Source organism: Lagenorhynchus albirostris, chromosome 7 (genome assembly GCF_949774975.1).
Source record: "Lagenorhynchus albirostris chromosome 7, mLagAlb1.1, whole genome shotgun sequence".
NCBI lineage: Eukaryota > Metazoa > Chordata > Mammalia > Artiodactyla > Delphinidae > Lagenorhynchus > Lagenorhynchus albirostris.
In genome coordinates, this window is record NC_083101.1 from 95,987,231 (window position 1) to 96,012,463 (window position 25,233).

At 37.5% G+C, this 25,233-nt stretch overlaps 1 protein-coding gene across 2 annotated transcripts in view; it reads left to right on the forward strand.

The window, feature by feature from the left end:
* LOC132523003 (contactin-associated protein-like 3) overlaps positions 1-25,233 on the forward strand; it is a 187,138-nt gene that overhangs the window by 94,194 nt on the left and 67,711 nt on the right. For both annotated transcript variants that reach the window (XM_060153572.1, XM_060153573.1), the window contains exons 5-9: positions 6,150-6,353; positions 7,323-7,498; positions 8,566-8,709; positions 12,071-12,332; positions 17,606-17,752. In XM_060153572.1, coding sequence (XP_060009555.1) covers positions 6,150-6,353; positions 7,323-7,498; positions 8,566-8,709; positions 12,071-12,332; positions 17,606-17,752 — 933 coding nt within the window. The remainder of the gene's footprint in view (positions 1-6,149; positions 6,354-7,322; positions 7,499-8,565; positions 8,710-12,070; positions 12,333-17,605; positions 17,753-25,233) is intronic.

Sequence of the window (25,233 nt, forward strand, 5' to 3'; positions counted from 1 at the left end):
TTTTCCTTCTGCCTCAAAGACTTCCTTTAATATTGCTTGTAGTGTGGATCTGCTGGTGAGAAATTCATTCAAATTTTTTATGTCTGAAAAAAGTTGTTATTTCACCTTCATTTTTGTAAATTATTTTCACTCAATATAGAATTCTAGGGTGACATTTTTCCATTTAGTAGTTTCAAAATACTGCTCTGCTGTTTTTTCGCTTGCTTTTCTTCTGGTGAGAAATTTACAGCCATCTGTGTCTATGTTTCTATGAGTGTGACATATCTGTTTTTCTCTAGCTGCTTTTAAGGTTTTGAGCAATTTGTTTCTGGTGTTCTTTGGTTTTGTTTTATTCTGTTTCTTGTGTTTGGAGTTCATTAGGCTATTTGGATCGGTGGTTGTATAGTTTTCATCAGATTTGGAAAGTTTCAGTCATTGTTTCTTGAAATATTTTCTCTAACCTCCCCCGTCTCTTCTTCTTAAAGGACTCAATTACCACATATATGAGTTAAAGCACATATTAGGTTGCTTGATTTTGTTTTGTCACACACCTCACTGATGTTTTATTTATTTTCTTAAATTATTATTTTTCCCTTTTAATTCCTTAGAATATTTCTATTGCTGTCTTCAAGTTCACTGATTTCTTCTGCAGTGTTTAACCTGCCAGTAATCCCATACAGTGTATTTTTTTATCTCAGCCATTGAAATTTTTCAAATTTTAGTATCTTTTGTGTACCTATTTGACTTTTTGAACATATGGATGGCTGTTATAATAACTACCTTATTGTCTTTCTTTGCTAATAATAATCTGTGTCAATTCTATATAAGTTTCAATTGATTTTTTTTCCTCAATATGAGTCATACTTTCCAACTTTTTTGTATGCCTGGAAATTTTCAATTAAATGCCAGACATTTTGATTTTTAGTTTATGGGATATTTTTGTATTCTTATATGCTTGAACTTTGTTCAGGAAACATTGAATTGAAGGGGATTTGATCCTTTTAGTTCTTGCTTTTAAAATTCGTTCGCTCACACCAGAGCAGTGTTTAGTCTAGGGCTCACTACTGAGGTAAGAACCTTCTGAGTACTCTAACCAAGGACAGTGAACTATGAGGTTTCCAGTCTGGATGATATGAATGGGCACTATTCCCAACCCCATGTGCATGTTAGCACTATTTCCCAATTAATCCTTTCAGATGGTTCTTTTCCCAGCATTGATGAGTTTCCTTACTTGCATGCACTGATCAGTGCTTTGCTGAAAACTCCAGAGGGGTGTGTTGCAGATCACCAGTGTTCTCTCTGTTCATCTCTTTCCTCTCCAATCTCTGCCTATGGACTTCAGGTGCTTTGTTCTTACCAGGCTCTTGACTCTGTCTCCTCTACTCAGGGAATCTGCTGGGCTTTGCCCCAGTTTCTCCTTCCTGCTCTGTGAGATGGAAACTCTCTAATGCAGTGCCCCAAGGAGTTGTAGGGCTTATCTTATCTGTCTCTCTTCTCTGCAACATCACTCTCCTTTATTGCTTGAAGTCAAATATCTTGAAAACTATTGTTTATGTTATTTCCTTCTTTTTTCTTTTTTTTTTTTGTGGGGGGGTTGCTTCAAGTGAGAGAGTAAATCTGGCCCCTGTTATTCCATCTTGGTCAGAAGCAGAAGTCATCAATGCAGTTTTAACTGTTGTTATACCTCCTTTTCTTTGCCCACTGCTCTAACAATAATCATGTAGCTAATGCCCATTGTGGACTTGCCATGTTTCAGGCACTGCTCTACACACTGTATAGATATTAAGTTGTTTAGTAATCATATTAGTGCTGTGTGGGAGAGACTTCTTTATCCTTTTACAGTTGAGGAAACTGAGGCACAGAGAGGTTAAGTAAGTTTTCCACTATAGAACCAGTATTCAAAACCTTATAGGACAATTCCACAGTCCTTTCTCTGAGCTACTACTCTGTGTTATGAAGGGCTCTTTGTGGGAACAGATCCAGAGGCTGTAAATATATCAGCACAAATTTAGTCTCACTACTGGTAAAATAGATTTCCTTCCCTAACTGGCAAGTATATGTGGGGTTTACTTTAATAATATTGTTAGTGATGTGGTTATCAAAATATAGCCTCAGTTAATAAAACTAATGATTATAAATTAAAATCATGTAAAATTGGAAAAACACTTTCTACTTTCAACTAAGTATCACATTTCCTCCTACTCTTTTTTAGAATGTAGGTTCTGTACTCTTACAATAGGGGAAACTATCACTTCCTATTTCAGTGCATAATAAGTGGCTTCTGTGTCAAGTACCCCAATTATTTAAATAGTTGAATTACATACAAGAACATTTTTCATGAGGGTTTCTTATAAAAGTTAAGTATGATGCTAAGTGGTAGTTTAATGCATTATTTTGGTGGTTTCATTCAAATAAGTATGGTGGATTATTTATATTATTTATGGACATATACAATTTTATTTGTTCTTACAACAGTCCAGTAGCAAAAATCTCATGCTAGTGGACCGATAGAAACAAGGTCACCTTAGCATTCATTACCAGTGACCTCTGAGATTTGAAAGTTGGCTTCTCTAGGTCACTCCGTGGTCAATGATATGAGGGTCAAGGAAGCCTCTACTCAGTGGAGATTAAAAACTCAAGGGGGGCCACCTGGGGCTCTCCATCATCCACACTTGGAGAGCTCACTGCTGATGACCTACTGAGCAAAATACTCTCTATCCCAAAATATGAGTATATTTTTTTAATTTACACTTTTTAATCTATTGCTTTTACAAATCATGTTTGAGTAAAATAGTGCTAATTTTTTAAAATTGTATTTACTGACTTGCCAATTTGTTTTCAGATATTCGGGTTACTTTATGAACATTTGTTAGTAAATGACATTTTATAAAATGGATTCTCTATGATGAGGCCTAAAATTGACTTTCCAATCTAAACATTCCTGTTAGAAATCATCTTGTGATAATGCATATTCTTATTTATTGTGTGGGCTTAACTGGAGGGCTTCTTGATTAACAGTGTAGCCCATTTTTTGAAGCATTGTTGGCTACTTTCCGATGACTCTGTGTAAATTTTACGTGAAGGGTATTGTATGATGATACGATACCTAGATTACCTTGATATTTTGCATTCTTTTCAAACATTTTCACTAGAGAAGAGCCTTTCTTTCTCCTACTTCCATCCTAGGCTGTAAGCTATTTCCTTGTCACTGTAGTTTCCTAGCAACCCACAATAAGACACTAGGATATCACAGGTGCAATATGTTTTTTCACGACAGTAGAAGTGAGAAAGTGAGGGAAGAACCATCAGCTCCAGGAAGGCTGGGCCATGTCTGGCCATGTTTTATCCCAGCATCCAGCAGAGTTTGTGATACTTAGAAGGTGCTACATCAATATCAACTGAAAATAAAACTGTACTTGTGGAATGGATGCAAATTGGGTTGGGGTTGGGGGAGAGGGAAGATGGAAAGAAAATGGTCTTTTAATAACAAAACTATATTACGCCAAAGCAAAATGCTTGCCAAAGTAGAATTTGAAGCTATGGAAGACTGTCTATATAGAAACCAATCTTTAATATTATACAAAAAATATATAACCAGGATCTGAAGTATTGACCTATTCTTTACCTTATAAAATATATATTCCAGAATAGCCACAAAGTGTATTGAATTATACAACACAAAAGTCAAAAAAAAAATGAAATTTGTGATTTCCTATATAAAATAGGGTTTTCGATTTTTCAATCATAGAAAGATTGCAAAATGTCTGGTTGTGAGCTCATTCTTACTGCTTAACAATCAGAAACCAAGCACAGCAACCATCACCGGATGGTTCTGCAGATTGGGGGATGGCAAACTTCTTCTGTAAAGGACTGGCCAGCAAATACTTTAGGCTTTGAAGGCACATGTGCTCTCTGCCACCTACTCTTGGTTTTTAAGCTCGTTTTTCAACAAATCTTTAAAAATTAGCTCCTGGGACTGTACAATAACAGGCTGCAGAGGGATATGGGAAGCTTAACATTCCGGACTTCCAAAAGCAATTCATGAATTTTATCTATCTCTATTAAACCTCTTGAATTGAGCTTAAGTTTATTATCATTTAAGATTTTAGTTAAAATCTCAGAACTGTTACAAAGTACATTATTTTTAAGTGGTTTTGCTTTACTCAGTTGGCTACCTATCTATATTATAATTTAGTCACTTGAGGCGTATAAAAAATCTGTCAAAATACATGTTGAATCTGCCTCATAAGATATAATTGGATGACTCACATGTGGTTAATTGTTCTAGGTACAAGTGTTAGTGATCACATTAGAAGGAAAGTCAAAACATTAGGACAAAAGAGTTTTTTTAAGGCCATTCTTTTGCGTTTCTATCACCTAATAAATTTTTCACTACATTTTGCTTGAGGGGAATATTCCAGGAAATATAATTTAGGTGTCTTAGAGCAGTGGTTCTCAAAATATAGTCACAGACAGGCAGTATCAACATCACTAGGGGACTTGTTAGAAATGCAAATTCTCAGGTCCCACCCCAATCCTGGTGAGACAGAGACTCTGAGATGGTGCCCAGCAATCTGTGTTTAACAAACACTCCAGGAGATTCTGATCCCAAGAAGATCAATATTACTATTACAAAGCAAAACAGCAACAGGGAAGATGAGGACAAAAATTATTCAATCAAAATAACCCTGGCAAAATCATTTACGGAAAAAAATTTATTAGTTAGCTGCAATAATAAGCCTTAATTATTATCATTGCCTTTCAGTGGCACATAAACTGTACTGCAAAAATGTGAAAGCATTTAAATTCTTTATTATCAAGTTTTCATTAGTTTGTCATCTAATACTCTAAGGGACATCATTTGAATTTGACAGAGTTATGTTTTTATCAGGCATGTTTATTTAATTATGCAATGAAGAATAATTATTTGCTTACACAACTTATAGACAGAGTGCAGTGTTTATATATTTTACACTATGTATGTGAATCAAACTTCTGAATTTTCAAAAGGTAGCTGCATAAAATGGATGATTCTTCTAAGTTGTGAACATAAAGGGTTTTCTGGAAATATTTTAGTTAATCTCAATAAAATGCAGGTCCAAGTATACATTAGTCACAACTTTTTGTGAAATTAAATAAACAACATCCTATCATTGGCTTGAAAGACGTCAGCTTCATATTTTATTGGCTTTCTCTTAGACCTTTGTTTATGACACAAATGTATTATTAATTAAAGAACAATTATGTCTTTTCTTTTTACTTGTGAAATAGGAAAAATATGACATTTTTCTGGGTAATAGAAATGACTTTGTGTGTATCTTGTTCTGTCTTCAGTTGGTTTCACTGTCTTTTTTATACTAATGATAAAATATAACTACTTAATATAAACTGAGTGCAAGTGACCTTGATAGTTGGAAAGATAGGACACTGTCAAAGTCGAGAGAACATGGCAGCAGTGTAGCAATGGCCTGCTGCAGCAGAACAATTTTCATAGTATGCTTAGCGTACAACACAAAATAGGTGTGCCCTTTTGTGCTGTCACTGGGCCGAAATGTTGGGAGAAAAATACATCCTGTTAACTGAAGACATTTTAATATGAGTTTAGGGTAGTATTTAGTATGTCTGGTGTCTTTATGTGTGTCTTTTATGGACAGACAAAAGTATATCAAAGTGACTGCTTATGTGGAAATTGTTAAAAGTCAATGCTGCTTGTTCAGAAACAATTAAGCCATTTACATTGAGTGACACTGGTATTTTACCTCTTACCAGTGTGTGAGAACTATTATAACTTTTCAGAAAAACAGAAATGTTGAATGATTGTTAAACATGCAAGGAGACTTTATTCAAGGGAGATGGACTTCAGCTTTTTTCCTGATCTTTATTATTTACAGGATGAAAATAGGCCAATAAAAGACAGGAGCAATTAGAATTATTCAATGAGAGTATTTCTAGATGATACATTTTGGGGACAATGTCAGAAAAGGTTAAGAGTGGAGTTTAGATATATCAACTACCAGTATCAAGAGAAAATTAGCAGTAGAGATTTTCCCCCTGCATTAAACAAACCAGAGATATGCTATGTATGTGTATGTGTATGTTGACTTACACATTTCAATGCACTAATAAGACCACATTATACTTAGACCGGTTTTTAATGTCTTCCACTGTAGGATCTGAGATGGTTCATTTTGATGGGAAAAGTTCCTTGCTGTACACATTTAATCAGAAATCCATGAATCCAACAAAAGAAGTTATTTCTTTGAAATTTAAAACCAGAGAGAACAATGGGATTCTACTCCACAGAGAAGGACCAAATGGTAAACATATCACCCTGGAGTTAGTTAAAGGAAAACTCATCTTATTCCTTAATTCAGGTAAAAAACTACAAGGTGGTGTTTTTGGAAATACTATTTAGACAAAAGTATCTTTTTATAATGAATTTTTTCACAGTTAAGTAGTTAATTTAAAACCAGAATCCTTTTGGATGTGAGGGCGATCTGGCTGTGACACCTGTCACCCCATTGATGGCCAGGGTTGATTCGGCTGATCTGGCTGTCTAGGCAGGTGTCCCCTTCCACCCTCACTGCTCCATGTGCATCCCTCCCAAAGCTGTGGGCTCGGTCGAAGAGGACGACCTTCCCCAATAGAGAAGGACCGTTCTTCAGTCAAGGCTATACGAGTAGCTGTGCTCCCCTGCTAGAACCTCCAAACAAGCTCTCAAGATCCATTTGTAAGAGAACATAGGGTAGTCAAGCTTCCAAGACTCCAGACACATCCAAATGAGGCACTGCATGTGGCAGTCTGCTTTTCTTTAGATTAAAAAAAAAAAATCTTTTAAGAAAGAAAGCAGACCCTATAAATAATTACTCTGAAGACCAGAACTGTCCAGGCAAATGGAAACACGGTCACCTACAACTGAGCTATACTAAGAACAACATGTGTGTATCTTGAGTACGCCTTTATGTAAAAAGTTTTATAGCTTGATAATTGTATAAGATCAGTGGCAGATGCTCAATAAATAACCTGATAATATGATAAAGACAAGAGTGGCTTATCATAAATTTTTGAAGTAGTCTTATGAATGAGGTCCTAGGAAGAAAATATTTTCAAGAAAAATGAAAATTCAGTGCATAATGATAATAAAACAAGTAAGATAGAATATGTTACTCAAGATCAAAAGAAGATTGTATTTAGGACTAAGATAAAAGCAGCTGACCAGTTCATGGGATAAAATGATGTCAGGAAAGTGTAACTGTTGTGAGAAGTGCTGAACTTCAAAATATTGTAGAAATCTTGGTATTGAACTGGATGGAACAGTGCCTTTACCCTTCCTCTCTTTTCAGGAGATGCTAACCTGCCCTCCCCTGATGCCCTCATGCTGGGCAGCCTGCTGGACGACCAGCACTGGCATTCTGTCCTCATTGAGCTCCTCGATACAGATGTCAACTTCACCGTGGACACGCACACTCATCATTTTCGGGCAAAGGGAGAGTCCAGCTATGTGGATCTTGATTATAAGGTGTGAAAATGACTTTTTAAGTATTACAGATTTTATCACTTAAATGCAAAGTAAACTTCTAGAGAAAATACTACTACATAGAGAAATTCCCTTTCCTAGTAATTCAGAATTCTGGTAAAATATTCCCTATGGGTGATAATTGCACAGTGGGAGACGCATGCTTGAGCTATTGAGACATTTTATCCCTTACAGATGTTAGTCTTCACATGAGAGTAAATAGTCATTAAGTTTAGGAAATCTATACCTGAAGAGCTACCAATAAAACAAGGAACATTTTTAAATGCAATTGTTTGCACTGTTCTTCTGTATTCCATCTGGTGTTTGGCTGGGAATATTACCTTGGAGATTTCTGTGTTTTAGGGCAATCCTAAACAGGAATAGCTACCTAGGATAACTTGGAGAAGTAATCACCGTATATTCCAACCTGATTTTTTAAGTGACCAGAAAGCCAAATGCACACAACTCAGAATACTGTTTCTTGGGATTTTTAAAGGCCTAACAATATTTGCAGCGTGTTGCCTATGTGTGTCTAACCTACACTGAAATGCAGCATTTGTTCTGCCAGTTCTGCTCAGTGCATCTCTCAGCAAGCCAGATTTCATCATTCATTTGGTATGAGTGTCCTCAGCAGCAAAGACCAGCTGGAGATTCTGGATTTGAAAGATGTTATCAATGGCTTTATTATTCTAACCTATCAGAGTCATGGCAAAGACCAGGATCCTACAGGCTGGTTTATAAAGTAGAATATCATCACAGTAGGCTGCATTGTCACACAAATCAAGATTTACCATGGACATAAAGATGCAGCATTCTTCATCAACAAAAATGACACAGAGCCATATGAGCAGCAAATTGTAAGAAGGATATTTTACTTATTTATCTAAATGTAATAAATAAAACATTGGTATATCTGCATATGAAGCTTCATTTGAAATTAACATGATAAGGTAAAATAATGCCAAATAGATTTGAGACAATTGTCACTGTACCTGCTAATCATACATGTTTAGGCAGATACTCAGAAAATCATTAAACAATATTATTTATGTCATTTTTTTCTTTCTAAGATCAGCTTCGGAGGGATTCCTCGACATAGAAAATCAGTGGCTTTCCCACATAAAAACTTTCATGGCTGCTTTGAAAATCTCTGTTATAATGGGGTGGATATCATTGATTTGTCCAAGAAACACAAACCACAGGTCCTCATCATGGTAAGAAAGTCTATATGCAAGTTCAAGAGAAAAGGGAGCTGTAATTTTTTTGGATTGATTCAGCTTTAAAATATACCTCTTCTGCAGGCAGGGAAGGTACAAATCATATGTACAGGTATCCTTGGGGGATTGGTTCCAGGACCCCCCGATTGGAGTAATCCAAGAATGCTCAAGTCCCTTGTATAAAATAGCACAGCATTTGCATATAACCTAGGCACATCCTCCCATATACTTTAAATTGACTCTGGATTACTTATAGTACCTAATACAATGTAAATGGCATATAAATAGTTGTAAATACAATGCAAATGATATGTGAATAGTTGCTGGTGCAGGGCAAACTCAAGTTTTGCCTTTTGGACCTTTCTGGAATATTTTTTCTAAATATTTTCCTGGTTGGTTGAATACGAGGATGCAGCTCCTGGCATAAAGAGAGCCTACTGTACTTTTTCGTTCATGTTTGGTTTAATTTTTATATAGGTATGGAAACAGATGAATACTTTCACAAAGATGTTAAAGTACAATCATATAAAGCTTTTTAATGCAGAGTCTTTTTTTTTTTTAGTTAATTAATTTATGCATTTACTTTTGGCTGCATTGGGTCTTTCTTCCTGACATGCAGACTTTCTCTAGTTGCCGAGAGTGGGGGCTACTCTTCGTTGCGGTGCAGGGGCTTCTCATTGCAGTGGCTTCTCTTGTTGTGGAGCATGTGGGCTTCAGTAGTTGTGGCACGTGAGCTCAGCAGTCATGGCTTTCGGGCTCTAGAGTGCAGGCTTAGTAGTTGTGGCACACGAGCTTAGTTGCTCCACAGCATGTGGGATCTTACCGGACCAGGGATCAAACCCATGTCCCCTGCATTGGCAAGCGGATTCTTAACCACTGCACCACCAGGGAAGTCCATGTCTTTCTCTTTGATTGGTTTCCTCTCCCTTCTTTCTCCCTTCTTTCCACATGGCTAGTCCCTCCATCAAGCTGAGATGTTACTAAGCTAGCATTTGTCCTTCCTTCTTTGGTCCATAATATTATACTGATCTATAAAGGAATCCTGTATAGATAAGTACACTCATACTCACACATGTATTTATGAATTTATATGCCTCCACATTTGGCATTGTTTAAAGAAAATCATTTTATATAAGCTTTTCTCCATCTTGATTTTCTAATTCAACTATACCTTGTAAGAATTCTTTTCAATTATCAGGAATAGTTCCACGTTAGAATTTCTACGTCACTTTCCATTATGAAAGTGTACCATTATTTATTTAGTCATTTCCTACCCAAGGCATCTGCTTTATCTCTACTTTTTTACAACTATAAGCTCACTATTACACATGTGTTTTCAGATACTGGGGGCTTTCATTTTGATGGGACAAAGTTCCAAAAGTAGCATTTTTTGGTTGAAAGTTTGAAACAGTTTTAAATTTTAATAAATGTTGTTGGATTGTCTTTCAAAAAGCTATAACATGACACTTCCCACCAGCAAAGTATGATAGAGCCCTTCCATTACATCTCAGGCAGCCACATGTTCCACATCTGTTAGACTCTTGCCAGCTCAAGGAACATGAACTAATATCTCATTGTTACTTCATGTTTATGTGACTACTGGTGAATTAAATAATCTTTTCACCTGTTTCTTGTCCATTTGGATTTGCTTTTCTGATCATTGTTCAGTCTTACTGTTTTCCCTATTTTTTATTTTATTTTTTAACTTTTTGTTAATTTACAAGAGAGTTTTATATTTGATAGATAATCCTTTGTCATTCATAGTCCATATATATTTTCCAGATTTATCAATTTTATATTAAATATTATATATGTTAAGTATATAAATATTTTTATTTGTATGTGGTCAGTAGGTCTGTGTATTTCTTTATAGCTTTGGAATGTCTCTAAAATTCTATAACCTATACATGGTCTCATGGATTTTCTTGTAAGAATTTTTAATTGGTTTTATTTGTCTATTTATTTTTAATTTTTTAAAAATTAAGTCTGATTGAAATTTATTCTTTATGTGATATATGATCAAGTTTAATTTTTATATGCTGCCTTATTGATATCCATTTGTTCCTACACTATTTAGTAACTAACCCAAACTTTATCCCACATAGTTGAATTTCATTACATACTAACTTTACATATATTCTCAGATCTTTTTGTGGGTCCGTTATTCTGTCCCACTGCTATGTCTATTCCTATAGTAATAACACAGTGACTTGATTACAGTGACTTCATAGTATGCTTTGCTATCTGGTAAGTTAAGTTCTGCTTCACTGTTTTTCTTTGCATTGTATTTTTTGGAGAGAAAGGACAATGTTTAGGCATTTATTCTTCTATCTGAAATTTATGAAAATGTTTTTAATCCCAGGGAAAATTTTTGTAGAGATCTTAGTTGGAGTTACATTAAGTCCTTCCCATCCAGACACTATAATTAAAAATAGTTTGGAGGGCTTCCCTTGTGGCGCAGTGGTTAAGAATCCGCCTGCCAGTGCAGGGGACACGGGTTTCAGCCCTGGTCCAGGAAGATTCCACATGCCGCGGAGAGGCTAGGCCTGTGAGCCACGGCCGCTGAGCCTGAGCGTCCGGAAGCTGTGCTCCGCAACAGGAGAGGCCACAACAGTGAGAGGCCCAAGTACCGCAAAAAAAAAAAAAAAAAAAAAAAAAAAAAAAAAGTTTGTTCCTGGAGCAATAGAAGTATCCTAGGGATTAAAAGCGTCTTTAAAAACAGAATTATATAAAAAATAAAAACAACGTGCTAGGCAGGTCAGATCTTAGGCTGACTGATCGCCCTCGGTGACTTGGTTTGTGAGAGCTTTGGAGACAAAACCAGCCTGCCTGTGGCAGGACCAGCCTGTCCATATCCTTTTCTTCAGACGCACAAAAGCGCATCTCCTACCTAGAGTAAGATGTACCTGTTACCTGAGTGACACACTTATAATCTCATTTACATAACCAAGGCAAGTACAAGAAAGTTCTTGGTGTAAGTTATTCTTGGTGCTAGCCTTCACATTGGATAAAAACATCTAGTACCTCAAGGGAAGAAAACTGTCTCTTCTACTCTTGTATCCCACACCCAGCATTAGGCCTGGGAGAGATGTGGCTTGGGATTCCTTTGCAAATGCTGAGAAATGGAGAAGATGGACAATTTCTAAGAGACTCAGAAATAGGTTTGCCCAGCTGAACAGTGCTTAGAGGGACCTATAAGGTAAATCTGGATTTAAGTTTCATGGGGAAGCCTAATTTTTAAAGGCCTAGATTGCTGGATCATTGATAAGAAATTCTGTAAATTTTGGAAAATCTGTTGTCAATGAAATGGAAACATCCGTCCTGTGTCTTCCTAAAGCCTCTTTCACTGTATTCACAGGGAAATGTGTCCTTCTCCTGCTCGCACCCGCAAACTGTCCCCATGACTTTCCTGAGCTCCAGGAGTTACTTGGCTTTGCCAGGCACTTCCGGAGAGGACAGAGTGTCTGCCATCTTCCAATTTCGAACGTGGAACAGAGCAGGGCTGTTGCTGACCAGTCAGTTTCAACACAGGTCAGGAGCTTTCATCCTTGTTCTTAATGATGGAAAACTCAAGTTGAGTCTCTCCCAGCCTGGACATCCAGTAAGGGACGTCACAGCAGGTAATAAACATCTTCTCTGTGATGATGTATAGGTATTTGACATGACTGTACCTTCTTACATGTAAACCTAAGATTGGTGATCTCTAAAGTAAATGAATGACTGAATCCATGAGATATTCATAATCCCACTAGAGGGAACTAGATTCTTTTTTCCTTTGAAATAGGTAACTCCAGGCTGTTGGTGTGTCAGTCAATGTGACAGAAGTTTACCTACATCAAAGCATAATTATCAAAAAGTTTAAAAATAAATGATTATCAACTTGTGGTTACCAAAGGGGGAGGCGAGGGAGGGATAAATTAGGAGTTTGGGATTAACAGATATGCACTGCTATATATAAAATGGATAACCAACAAGGACCTACAGTATAGCACAGGGAACTATACTCAATATTTTGTAATAACCTGTAAGGGAAAAGAAACTGAAAATGAATATATGTATTTATATATGGCTGAATCACTTTACACCTGAAACTAACACAACATTGTAAATCAACTATACTTCAATAAAAAAATAAAATGAAAAATGAAAAAAGATTATAAGTTTGTAGTCAGTAACTAGCAGTAAACTTGAAGTGCTAGAAGACATTAGCCTAATCCCAAGTAGTCTTGAGAAAATAGATTTCTTTGAACTGCCTTTTAAACCTATATACACATTGATTTTCAAAATAATGTAAGTTATTTTTCCCTCTTACATCAGAGCCGCTGCTTCCTTTGTACCTACTTGTTTTTGATAAGGCTTCTTCTAACTGGGTGAATGTTCTGTAGTTTTCTGAGAAGAACCTGTTTATTTCTAGACTCACTTCTAAGTCATGTTACTTTTGAACTTTAGGGACTGCTTTGCATTTAAAAGTGATAAAATTTAAACCCAAGCAGGACCATGACATGTCATTCCCTGAATGTTGAATGTGAAAGGAATATCTTGCCTGACCTATGGTAATCAGTTTTGGACTGAAAAGCTGGGAATGAAAATTAAATTTTGCCTTCTTTTTATAAATAAAAAATATGTGATGGTCAGCATGCAAATGAACTGAGTTGATAGTGTCAACTCAGATTCAGTAAATTGCCTAAATCTTGGTTTGTGTAGATTTATAATTTACATGTAATATGAGCTAAAAGAGATAGCTTTTTAGTGTTGTTTCACATGGGTACACACCACCCTTTCTCCCAACACACATATATATTAGTTATTGAATTTTTTGTAAGCTGGCGCTGACACATTACATAAATACTTTATTGCGCCACTTTTTAAGGTTTTACAGTGTAATGTGCTATTTTTCAGAAGCAAAACCAAAGAGAAATTTCTCATGATGCTTGCTGCTTGCTTAAGTAGCACATAAAGGGGAATCTTTTATACACTTGAAATAGTTGAAAAATAAAACAGGCTGCAGTTTTTTTCCACTTTAAATCTTGTATCAAGTACCCAACCCATGTATCAGATTGAAACTTAAATTTCATTAAATGACATTGAAAAGACATCTTTTAACGTATTTCCAGGTTTTAGATAATTTTTCCCAGTAGTTACGTCAAGATAGTTCTGAAGAGATTGAGAAATGTACCAAGAGTGGATAATCTGGTGCATGCGTGTTCATATGGCTCAGCCTAGGTGGGGAAGGGTCGTGGAAATAGAGGAAATGCGGGAGCAACAGAGGAAGAGGGAGAAAATGAGCGTGCGTGTTCACCGATGGAGTTCCCTTTATGTAAGAAAAGACACAATTCCACCCTTTGCCAAATTGTCTCTACTGCCGTGGTCATTATCTCCTATTATTAGAATAGATTACGTGGCTTAAGCAAGTGAGCGGGGTGTATCAGAGGATTCCCATCCCATGCATGTTTCTAAGTCTGCCTCTGCCCCTTTGATATATAGCCCACTTCTTCTCCTGAAGCCTCAGTGTCCTCATCTTTAAAATGACACTAATATGAGTTATGGTGAGAATCCAGGGATATAACATATATAAACTCTTAGCACAGCACTGTTTATTAACAACTTCTGGTTATTAATATTTCAACACTAGTCCCACAACCACGGCATCCCCCCAGATTGAAGCCTTTCGAGGGGCTGGAGGAGTGTAATAGAACTAGCATCATCTTCATAGTAGCACAAATCAAAAATACAAAATCTACTCTCTGGTCTCCATCCAACCTTTGACAATAGTCTTGCCTGGGAAACAGGCTGCCCTTTCATCAGAAGTGAGCCGTGTTGAAACCACACTAAAGAAAAACAAAGGATGAGAATTATAATGGATAGATGGAGAAAATGAATATAAATGCCTGCATTTATTTTTAAATTAGAATGACCACTTTTTCTAAGAACAGTCTTGTATTATATAGGCGAATGGCATCTATTACAAATTGAAGGAGATATTCTGAGGGCTTTCTGCAAGTTTTCCCATGAAATAACTCTATATGCTAGATAGGTAGAGAGGGAGAGAGGGAGACAAAGGAGGGGCGAGAAGGTGAGAGAGGGGGAGAGAGAGAAAGAGAGAGAGGAAATAGTTCGCAAAATCAAACTAAATACTGGGTTTTAATGACAGATTTTAAGTGGACATAGTTATCATACTGACAGGTATACTATGTAACCTTTAAGAGAAACACCAAATGATAAGACTGGAAGGAACATTTAGAGATTTTTGTTGTTGTGGTTGTTCATTCTCTTTAGCTCTAGGATTACAGAACTTCTTTCAAAACTTTATATTTCAATTTCATAATATATGTTTTAAGTGTCTAACCTAAATCCTCCATATTCTAGTTCTCAGTTTTTCTCATGATCTTTCATGAACCAATGTTGAGTTTTTGAAAATGTTTCTGGCTTCACAAATATAAAACAAAAAGCAAGAGTCTAACATTTTTATTGTGTGTACATGTGCATGTGGTAGAAGTAACTAGTGACTTTAAAACTGTCCCCTCCCTGAAAGTGAGAAAGTGTTGGGAAGTATCATAACTAATGTTTCTGAGAAAAACAAAGTTATAGCTGTTTTCACAACAGGAACTTTGACCTTCTGTGTCATGTTAGAAACATTTCCCATTCAGGTGGATCTTGAGTCCATGTCAAAGTCATTAGTGAGAGATCAAGCAGGAAAAAAAAAGCTGGTTTGAAGAGCATTTGAGAGACATGGATTCACATGGTCAATTGGGCTATACATACCAAAATATGATACTAAATTAGATAGGACTGGTTAACTTTCTCCCAGGAATACCACCATATTTGGCGGGGTGGGGGGGTGGCTAACATCTCCATTGGGCTCTAACATAACTTCTAATTCTCACAGGTTGACTTCTAAACTTACAGAGCTGTAAACAGGCTGTACCTTTATCATTCGTAAAATATATTAGTTAAATATATTGGGACATTCCCGAAGATGCTCAGATTAGAGTCATGCCAGCTGACTAGCATGCTCACACATGGCATCAAAAAATCAAGCAGTCATCCCACTGTTGTTTTTCAGTGAGCGAAAGTATTTCTTTATGACCCCCTTCCCTGTTGACCAACATAATTTCTAAAGATTCCAATTATTCCCCTCCCCCCTGCCCCCTTAATTGAAACATGCATCTCTTGGGACTGCTGTGGGAGTTGCAGTGACTTCCTGTGAAGGGGAAGAATCCCTTGCCCTTGGCCAAGTGACTTATTTTGGCCAATGACATGTGAGCAGAGGAGGCCTGGGCCACATCTGAGTAGAAGCTGCCAACGCCATAGCAAGATTCTCCCAAGTGCCGTTTTCTCTAAGTCGTGAGACAGGGATGGGGGCTGTGCATTAGCCTTGGTCCTGCATGAATAAGCGCCTGGAACACAGAGGCCAGAGACCCAGCTGGCCTAGGGCCAGAGCAAGAAACAAACCCTAGTTGTTACTCATTGAAACTTGGTGGTTGTTTGTGTCCACAAAATAACCTAGTAGAAACTAACACAAATTGTCTGGGTGAGTGTACTGGGACAAGTACTGCTTATGGATTTATCTGCATGACACAGCATAGGTTTTTCATTCAATAGAAGACGCAGCAGGTAAGTCTGTAGGAGAGTCATGCACAGTTGGTAGCTCGTCAACAATTCAACTAATTGGCCATTCTCAACTCCACCACTTGAAGAAAATATAGATATTTCTTCTCGCGGATTCAAGAGACAGTGCTGCTTTTAAAGGACTGATAATCTTTTTTTTTAAATAATAATGTAATAATAGCTTGATATACTGTATCAAATTTGGAAAAAGAATAGAAAATGTAAAAATGACATAAAATGAAAAACACAATTCCCTCATCCAAAAATGAAGGTTAATATTTAAGAATATTTCTTGCCACTCTTTTCCATGTTTATATAATGCTTGAATATGTACCCACGCACACATACTTTAATGTAATGCTTTTATAACTTTATATTCTATGAATTTTCATGTTTTATTAATACTTAAATTATTATTTTTAAAGACTGCCAGTATATTTTTTTCTAAATAGTCTACCCAGATTATTATAGATAATGACAATATACGAAAGTAAGAAAAAGTTTTTATTTTTATAACTTATATTTTTGGAAAGTACCTGTACTTCTCAACATCTCAAACTAGATGGACTAGATGAGACTGAAATACGTCCGATGCCATGTAATTGGAAATATTTTATCATTTCATGATTGTTCAGGGTCACTCATGGAAATTTTATTCAATTAAGGGCCTAAGACTTGAAGAAACCAATGCTGCACTTTCCAAGGCAGAATGTTTGGGCGATCCACTCTTGTTTCCTCTTTATCCCTTTCCTTCTGATTTCTTCCTTTTCTTTTCTATTTGCACATTTCTGACTAAATTGAGTGATGAGAAAGTGAAAAACACCCCTGGCAGTGTGCATATAGGCTGTAATATTCCTAACTGAACATAATAATTTTTGTTATTACATAAACAAGTACCAGACAGGCCAGTCCATGACTGTGGTGGATAAGATGCAAGGACCCTCTGCAATTACAAAATTTATTCAACAACCCCCTCTTCCTATTGACATGGGTAGCTCTTTCCTCTAGATTAGAGTGACCAGCATACCACATCACCTAATTGCCTACTTAGAGCCCCCTAGCCAAGCCCACATCTACCCTACACCTCTCTCTGTCTCTTTGTGTCTTCCGTGGTGCATTCTCCATTGCCCAGCCAGCTAAATGACCTGGGTGAGGTTCAGGTGAGTTCTTGGTGGTCTGTGGCAGGTGGTCCAAGGTAGGTGTATTGTTTTCAAGTACTTGCTCTGTTTAGAGGCATCTATAGGGTTTATAGGAATCTCTTTTAACCCATTTTGTTTACTTCCAGGTGCTGGATTGAATGATGGGCAGTGGCATTCTGTGTCCTTATCTGCAAAAGGGAATCACCTGAGTGTGATGGTGGACGGTGAGGCAGCCTCCATGGCTCATTCCCTGCATGGGCAGATTGATTCAGGAGACACCTATTATTTGGGGGGTAAGTGAAAGGAACTGAGCTACACTGGCAATCAAACCATCATTATCTTTCTAGCTCCTGCCTTCTAACCCATGTTGTTAAATGAAAATTATTACCAAAGAATGATTTTTCTCTTTCAGTTGTAGTCATTGGGAATGCTGAGTGGACAAAGATGATAAATGATGGTCTCAAATGCCAGTCTACTAGTTGGCTTTGTTTACAAGTGCACGTAATAAGATTGGTTTTAAATTCAGCACCTGTTTTCAACTATGGCTGCACATTGCAATCACCCAGAAAGCTTCAGAATTCTGATGCTTCGCTGCATCCCCAGAAATCCTGATTGAATTGGTCCCGAGACCTGGACAACAGGTTTCTTGATGCTCTCTGGGTGATTCTGTGTGCAGACAATATCGCAGGTCATTGCTCTCTCTCTCACCCTTAATACCTTGCCATAGGGAATTTTCTTAATGCCAAGTGACCCTTGTAACCTTTCCTTCAGATTTTATGTGTCAAGTTGATTGCTTCATGTGGGTGTTCTTCTTCTGTCTGTTGGCTTCTCTTCTGCCTGGAGCCTGGCTACTCAATGTGTGGTCCATGAACCAGCAGCATCTGTATGACCTGGAAGCCTCTTAGAAATGCAGATGCACTGTCCCTGACTTCCTGACCAGAATCTGCATTTCATCAAGATCCCCAGGTGGTTGCACTTTAAATTTAAGAAACATTCTGTTCCCACTGCCTGTACAAAGGGCATCATTATATACAACAGAGGAAGGAATTAATTTAATGGCTATTAATATGTCACTCATGGCTTAGTGATGGATTTTACCAAGACAGCACCAGGCTGTCTCCCCGGGACTGTAGTGTATGGGTGTTTTCTTGCTTAGTGGATTTTGCCTGAGTCCATCCAGGATCTTTTCCATCAGGGAGGGGGAACTTCTGAAGGTAATAAATCTCCAACCCTGGGGCATTCGAGTGAAAACTCCTGAGCCGCTGGAAGCTTAGAACTGTCACCTGTAAGATTTATTTTTTAATCTTGGCTTGAAGTCCTCTCTGACGTTATTGCTGTTTTGCACTTTATACGTGTTTTTTTCTAAAATAAGTTTGGAATCATGGTGGAGATAGCTTGATAGCCCCACAAGAGAGTCTAAAATTCTCCCTTGAGAACTGACAACAAGCACATCAACCATGGATCAGGTTGGTTAATCTTTCAAGTCCCCTAAAGCAACCTTTCCTGTGAAAGGTGGAAACATGCCAGCAGCTTTAAAAGATCAGAAATGCTTTCTTTCCTTGCTTGTTAAATGTGACGCATTTCTGACCCAGATACTCTTTTCAAACTTTACACTTCTGATGGATTTTATAGCTCTGGAGAGAAACAGATTCCTTCAAAACTAAATAAAGAATTTATCCAAGAGCTCTAATTTAAAAGTTAAAAGATTTTGAAGCACTAAAAGATACAGAAAGAACAATCTGTGCTCTAGTGTTTAATGACACTAAATAAAATACCTTTAACATTTTATATTAAAAAGTAAAAAAAAAGTACTTTTCGAATCATCTTTCATGTTGAACATTCTACATACTCAGAATGTGGAATGCACAGCTACGTGAGAGTAGGTACGTTCCATAAATATTTACATACTGATGTGACATGAGTCTGTCATTACTATGAAATAAATCATATGCACACATTTTAAGAAGACTACTATTGTTTCCTAAAAGAGTATATGTAGGTGCATCCCCTCATCTACAAAATTAACCACTACAACACATTTGAATCTTCCCTTGCTCCTCCAGACTTTCATTCCCCTAGTTAAGTATTACCCTGCTTTTATTAAACCAATCTTTGTATTGTTTTTCTTTGTAATCTATCATGTATGTAGGTAACTTTAAACAATAAATTGTCTTGTGTTGCCTTGCTTTTAACTTTATAAATAGGATATTCCTGCATACATTCTTGTGTGACTTGCATTTTTTTGTTCTACATTAGTTTTTGAGGTCCAGCCATGTAGATATGAATAGCTAATCAATTTTCATGGCTGTATGCTTTTTGATGCATATTATACCATATTTTACACACCTATTTCACCATTTTATGTTAATAGACATTTTGATTGTGCCCATTTTTTATTATAAAAATGCTATAAATATTGGTACAGCTGCTAAGAACCATCTTGCCAGTGATTTTTAAATTTTCCTTATGCACAAACTATCTGACATTCCTAACAAGTACAGTCAATTTAGTGAAACAACAGTCAGTATCATGGTTTTAGTGGCACGCTCCAATGGTTAAGATGAATGAATGCTCAAGAACCCAGTTGTCACATTGGTTGTGCACATAGACCCAGCCGTTGGCTCCACTAATAGCTATGAAAGGACCCTAGAGCTCTAGAGGAAATGTGTTGAAAAATGTATAAGGAGCCTTTCTTGTGTATTTTCATAAAATTGTGCTGATGTGCAGGCTGTCTTGTTAATATAGTTTCCAAGAAGGAAGTGTCCCTAAGATGAGTGGAATTACAAAGTTTAAACATTCCATGAGACAGTATAATGACTTTTCTTCATTACAACTTTCCTATTTTTCTGATGTAATTCTGTGTTGGCACTGAGTGGCAAAAAACAGAACTTGCAGTCACAGCACTTTCTTCCTAACCAATGTATAAATTTAGAGTGACCTCTATACGCATGGCTATAAATATCCAGTTGATTCCTACAGAACAGTTTCAGCCACTGAGTCAAACGAACTTAGTCAACTGTACGTTTTATATCGACACAGCAGCATCTTTTTTTCCTAGAGAAAGAATATATACTATTTTAAAAATTCAAGTAATGCCTTTGCCAAACTAAAACAAACAAACAAAACCAAAACACACTAATTTACTAATGTTAAATAAAAAGGTGGATACTATTTTTACTCAAGGAAAACCAGAAGAGGCAGGTCTAGGACCAACAGGCATGGAGTTCTGATTCTCAATAGATTTATTATAGTCACAAGTTTTATGCACATGTAGAACCCTTGCTCAGGGCCCCTTTGTCTCCATAATTCATTGGACGTTCCAGCCCTGTTCTGGGTAAAGTAGGACAGGTCAGCTACAGCTTGAGTGGAAGCTCTACCCTGAAAACTCCAATGTCTGGGTAATTATTCAATCCAAAGAGTAGCTTATGTCAGTATCTGTTTACTTATCTTTTTGATTAGTGTCTGACAGTACCAGAATATGTGTGATGTTGACATGGAAGTGAACTTCATCCAATCCATGCTTTCTAGCAATATTTGGACTAATAAAGCCAGTGTTCCTGGGTCAACTAGGTGAAAGCCAGTTAATGATATCTGATTTTTCACAGAAAACAATACCCCGTGTTCTGAAATACTCCTTGACCAGGTTTCCTTCCCATTACTGGTTTTCCTAATGGATAGTCAACTGCAAGTTTCCAATTATCATTATATGGTCAGTCAGATTTCGTTGCAATGCTTCACTGTAAAAGCAGACTAGTACAGCTTGCTATTAGTTAGGGTGACCGTATAATTTCAGGACACTTTAGCAAATGGAGGAGATGATCTCAGTGATTATTTCAGGACAGAAGCATAAACCAGGGCTCTGTGGCTACCTGGAAGTCTCTATTTTGACCTGGCAGTCTCAGAGCACAGCTTTCTTACTGTGAGAAGGGTCATCTATATACTAATAGCAGCATTTCTTAAACGTCCCATGAGAGATCTGTGATCTAGATATCTCATTTTCCTTTTCTGCCTTTTCTTAGTCCGTGCTTTTTTTGTAATGTGTCTTTCAACAGCAGTTTCACTATAGTATACTGTACACAGATTTTTGGTGCCTTCTATTAAGGGTGGTGGAAAGTTAAGCTCTTAATAAATTCCCTTTTATGGAATCTTTGTACTACTCAATAGCATACTTGAACTGCAGAGTCAGGGACTATTAAGCTATGTTCAAAATCCCCCGAGTGTCCTTCTGTGAAACATCAGCAGGCCAACAAGCCTATGACAAGTCTAATGAAGTCTCATCTGAGGACCCATTCTGGTGCAGTGACATAGTGACAATTTATCTGTCATCCTCAGAGGTACTTAAAGTTCTGAGTCCCTCAGTCATGATGGATATCTTTCATTAATTTAGCAATAACTATTCAATGTCCATTTCACTCTCCATCCCAAATCAGGTCATTGATGAATGGCCCTCTGCCATTTTACCACCAGGGCTTCAGGGCAGCCATCTGTATGGACAAATGAGTGTCTCCTGCCCTGAGCTTCTCTTGGGCTGTGATACCCTACTTCCTGACCTTTATGTCATAACGGAGAATTGAGCACTCAGTGCTCAAACTTCCCTTCTTTAAAGTTTTGCTTTCAGAAAGCTTTCCCCGTGACAACTGGATATGCTTTTGTTTTCTTCTAGCAGATGTAGTTAGATACTACATTGTATTTTGGATGAGTTTGAGGCTGGTGATATGGAGAAAAGGAAGAAAACAGAAAAGGAATAACAGTGATTCCACAAAACTGTGTATTGACTTAATGTTTCCTATGTTTTATCCTAACATTCTTAGTGACTAAGTGCGGTAAGTAGAAGTCACCTATAAGATATAAAGATATACCAAGTTTCTCCATTTCCATTAAGATCAGGAACAAGACAAGGTTGCCCACTGTCACCACTATTATTCAACATAGTTTTGGAAGTTTTAGCCACAGCAATCAGAGAAGAAAAAGCAATAAAAGGAATCCAAATTGGAAAAGAAGAAATAAATCTGTCACAGTTTGCAGAAGACATGATACTATACATAGAGAATCCTAAAGATGCTACCAGAAAACAACCAGAGCTAATCAATGAATTTGGTAAAATAGCAGGATACAAAATTAAGGTGCAGAAATCTCTTGCATTCCTACACACTAATGATGAAAAATCTGAAAGAGAAATTAAGGAAACACGCCCATTTACCATTGCAACAGAAAGAACAAAATAACTAGGAATAAACCTACCTAAGGAGGTGAAAGACCTGTATGCAGAAAACTATAAAACACTGGTGAAAGAAATTAAAGATGATACAAACAGAGGGAGCGATATACCATGTTCTTGGATTGGAAGAATCAATATTGTGAAAATGACTATACTACCCAAAGCAATCTACAGGTTCAGTGCAATCCATATCAAACTACCAATGGCATTTTTCACAGAACTAGAACAAAAATTTCACAATTTGTATGGAAACACAAAAGACCCCGAATAGCCTAAGCAATCTTGAGAACGAAAAATGGAGCAGAAGGAATCAGGCTCCTTGACTTCAGACTATACTACAAAGCTACAGTAATCAAGAGAGTATGGTACTACACAGAAACAGAAATATAGATCAATGGAACAGGATAGAAAGCCCAGAGATAAACCTATGCACATATGATCACCTTATCTTTGATAAAAGAGGCAAGAATTTTCTTAATTAAGAAAAGACAGGGCTTCCCTGGTGGCGCAGTGGGTGAGAGTCCGCCTGCCGATGCAGGGGGCGCGGGTTCGTGCCCCGGTCCGGGAGGATCCCACGTGCTGCAGAGCAGCTGGGCCCGTGAGCCATGGCCGCTGAGCCTGCGCATCCGGAGCCTGTGCTCTGCAGTGGGAGAGGCCACAACAGTGAGAGGCCCGCGCACTGCAAAAAAAAAAAGAAAAGACAGCCCCTTCAATAAGTGGTGCTGGGAAAACTGGACAGCTACATGTAAAAGAATGAAATTGGAACACTCCCTAACACCATAGACAAAGATAAACTCAAAATGGATTAAAGACCTAAATGTAAGGCCAGACACTATCAAACTCTTAGAGGAAAACATAGGCAGAAGACTCTATGACATAAATCACAGCAAAATCTTTTTTGACCCACCTCCTAGAGAAATGGAAATAAAAACAAAAATAAACAAATGGGACCTAATGAAACTTAACAGCTTTTGCACAACAAAGGAAAACATAAACAAGACGAAAACACAACCCTCAGAATGGGAGAAAATACTTGCAAATGAATCAACGGACAAAGGATTAATCTCCAAAATATATAAACAGCTCATGCAGCTCAATAGTAAAAAAACAAACAACCCAATCCAAAAATGGGCAGAAGACCTAAATAGACATTTCTCCAAAGAAGACATACAGATGGCCAAGAAGCACATGAAAGGATGCTCAACATCACTAATCGTTAGAGAAATGCAAGTCAAAACTACAATGAGGGGCTTCCCTGGTGGCGCAGTGGTTGAGAGTCCGCTTGCCGATGCAAGGGACATGGGTTTGTGCCCCGGTCTGGGAAGATCCCACATGCTGCGGAGAGGCTGGGCCCGTAAGCCATGGCCACTGAGCCTGTGTGTCCGGAGCCTGTGCTCCGCAATGGGAGAGGCCACAACAGTGAGAGGCCCGCGTGTCACACACACACAAAAAAACTACAATGAGGTATCGCCTCACACCAGTCAGAATGGCCATGATCAAAAAATCTACAAACAATAAATGCTGGAGAGGGTGTGGAGAAAAGGGAACACTCTTGCACTGTTGGTAGGAATGTAAATTGATACAGCCACTATGGAGAACTGTATGGAGGTTTCTTAAAAAACTAAAAATAGAGCTACCATATGACCCAGCAATCCCACTACTGGGCATATACCCTGAGAAAACCATAATTCAAAAAGAGTCATGTACCACAATGTTCATTGCAGCTCTATTTACAATAGCCAGGACATGGAAGCAACCTAAGTGTCCATCATCAGATGAATGGATAAAGAAGATGTGGCACATATATACAATGGAATATTACTCAGCCATAAAAAGAAACGAAATTGAGTTATTTATAGTGAGGTGGATGGACCTAGAGTCTGTCATACAGAGTGAAGTAAGTCAGAAAGAGAAAAACAAACGCCATATGCTAACACATACTTATGGAATCTAAAAAAAAAAAAAATGGTTCTGATGAACCTAGGGGCTGTACCGGAATAAAGACACAGACATAGAGAATGGACTTGAGGACACAGGGAGTGGGAAAAGGAAGCTGGGACGAAGTGAGAGAGTGGCATGAACATATATACACTACCAAATGTAAAACAGATAGCTAGTGGGAAGCAGCCCCATAGCACAGGGAGATCAGCTCAGTGCTTGTGACCACTTAGAGGGGTGTGATAGGGAGGGTGGGAGGGAGACGCAAGAGGGAAGAGATATGGGGATATATGTAAATGTATAGCTGATTCACTTTGTTACACAGCAGAAACTAACACACCATTGTAAAGCAATCATACTCCAATAAAAATGTTAAAAAAAAGATATATCAAGTTTTTCCAGATACATCCAACACTTCAGTAATTTTCTTACAAAGTAAATGTGTGTATTTTCACATAAGACAAGAAAATGGTAAAGGAAGGCTGTAGAGTTAAACAGTTCTTTATGACATAACATTAAATTTGAAATGTCAAAATCCCATTGAGGTTAATTTATGAGGTTTCATTGTGCCTTTAATGGTTTCAACCTGATGCAGGCCTTGGCTTATTTTGAATTCTA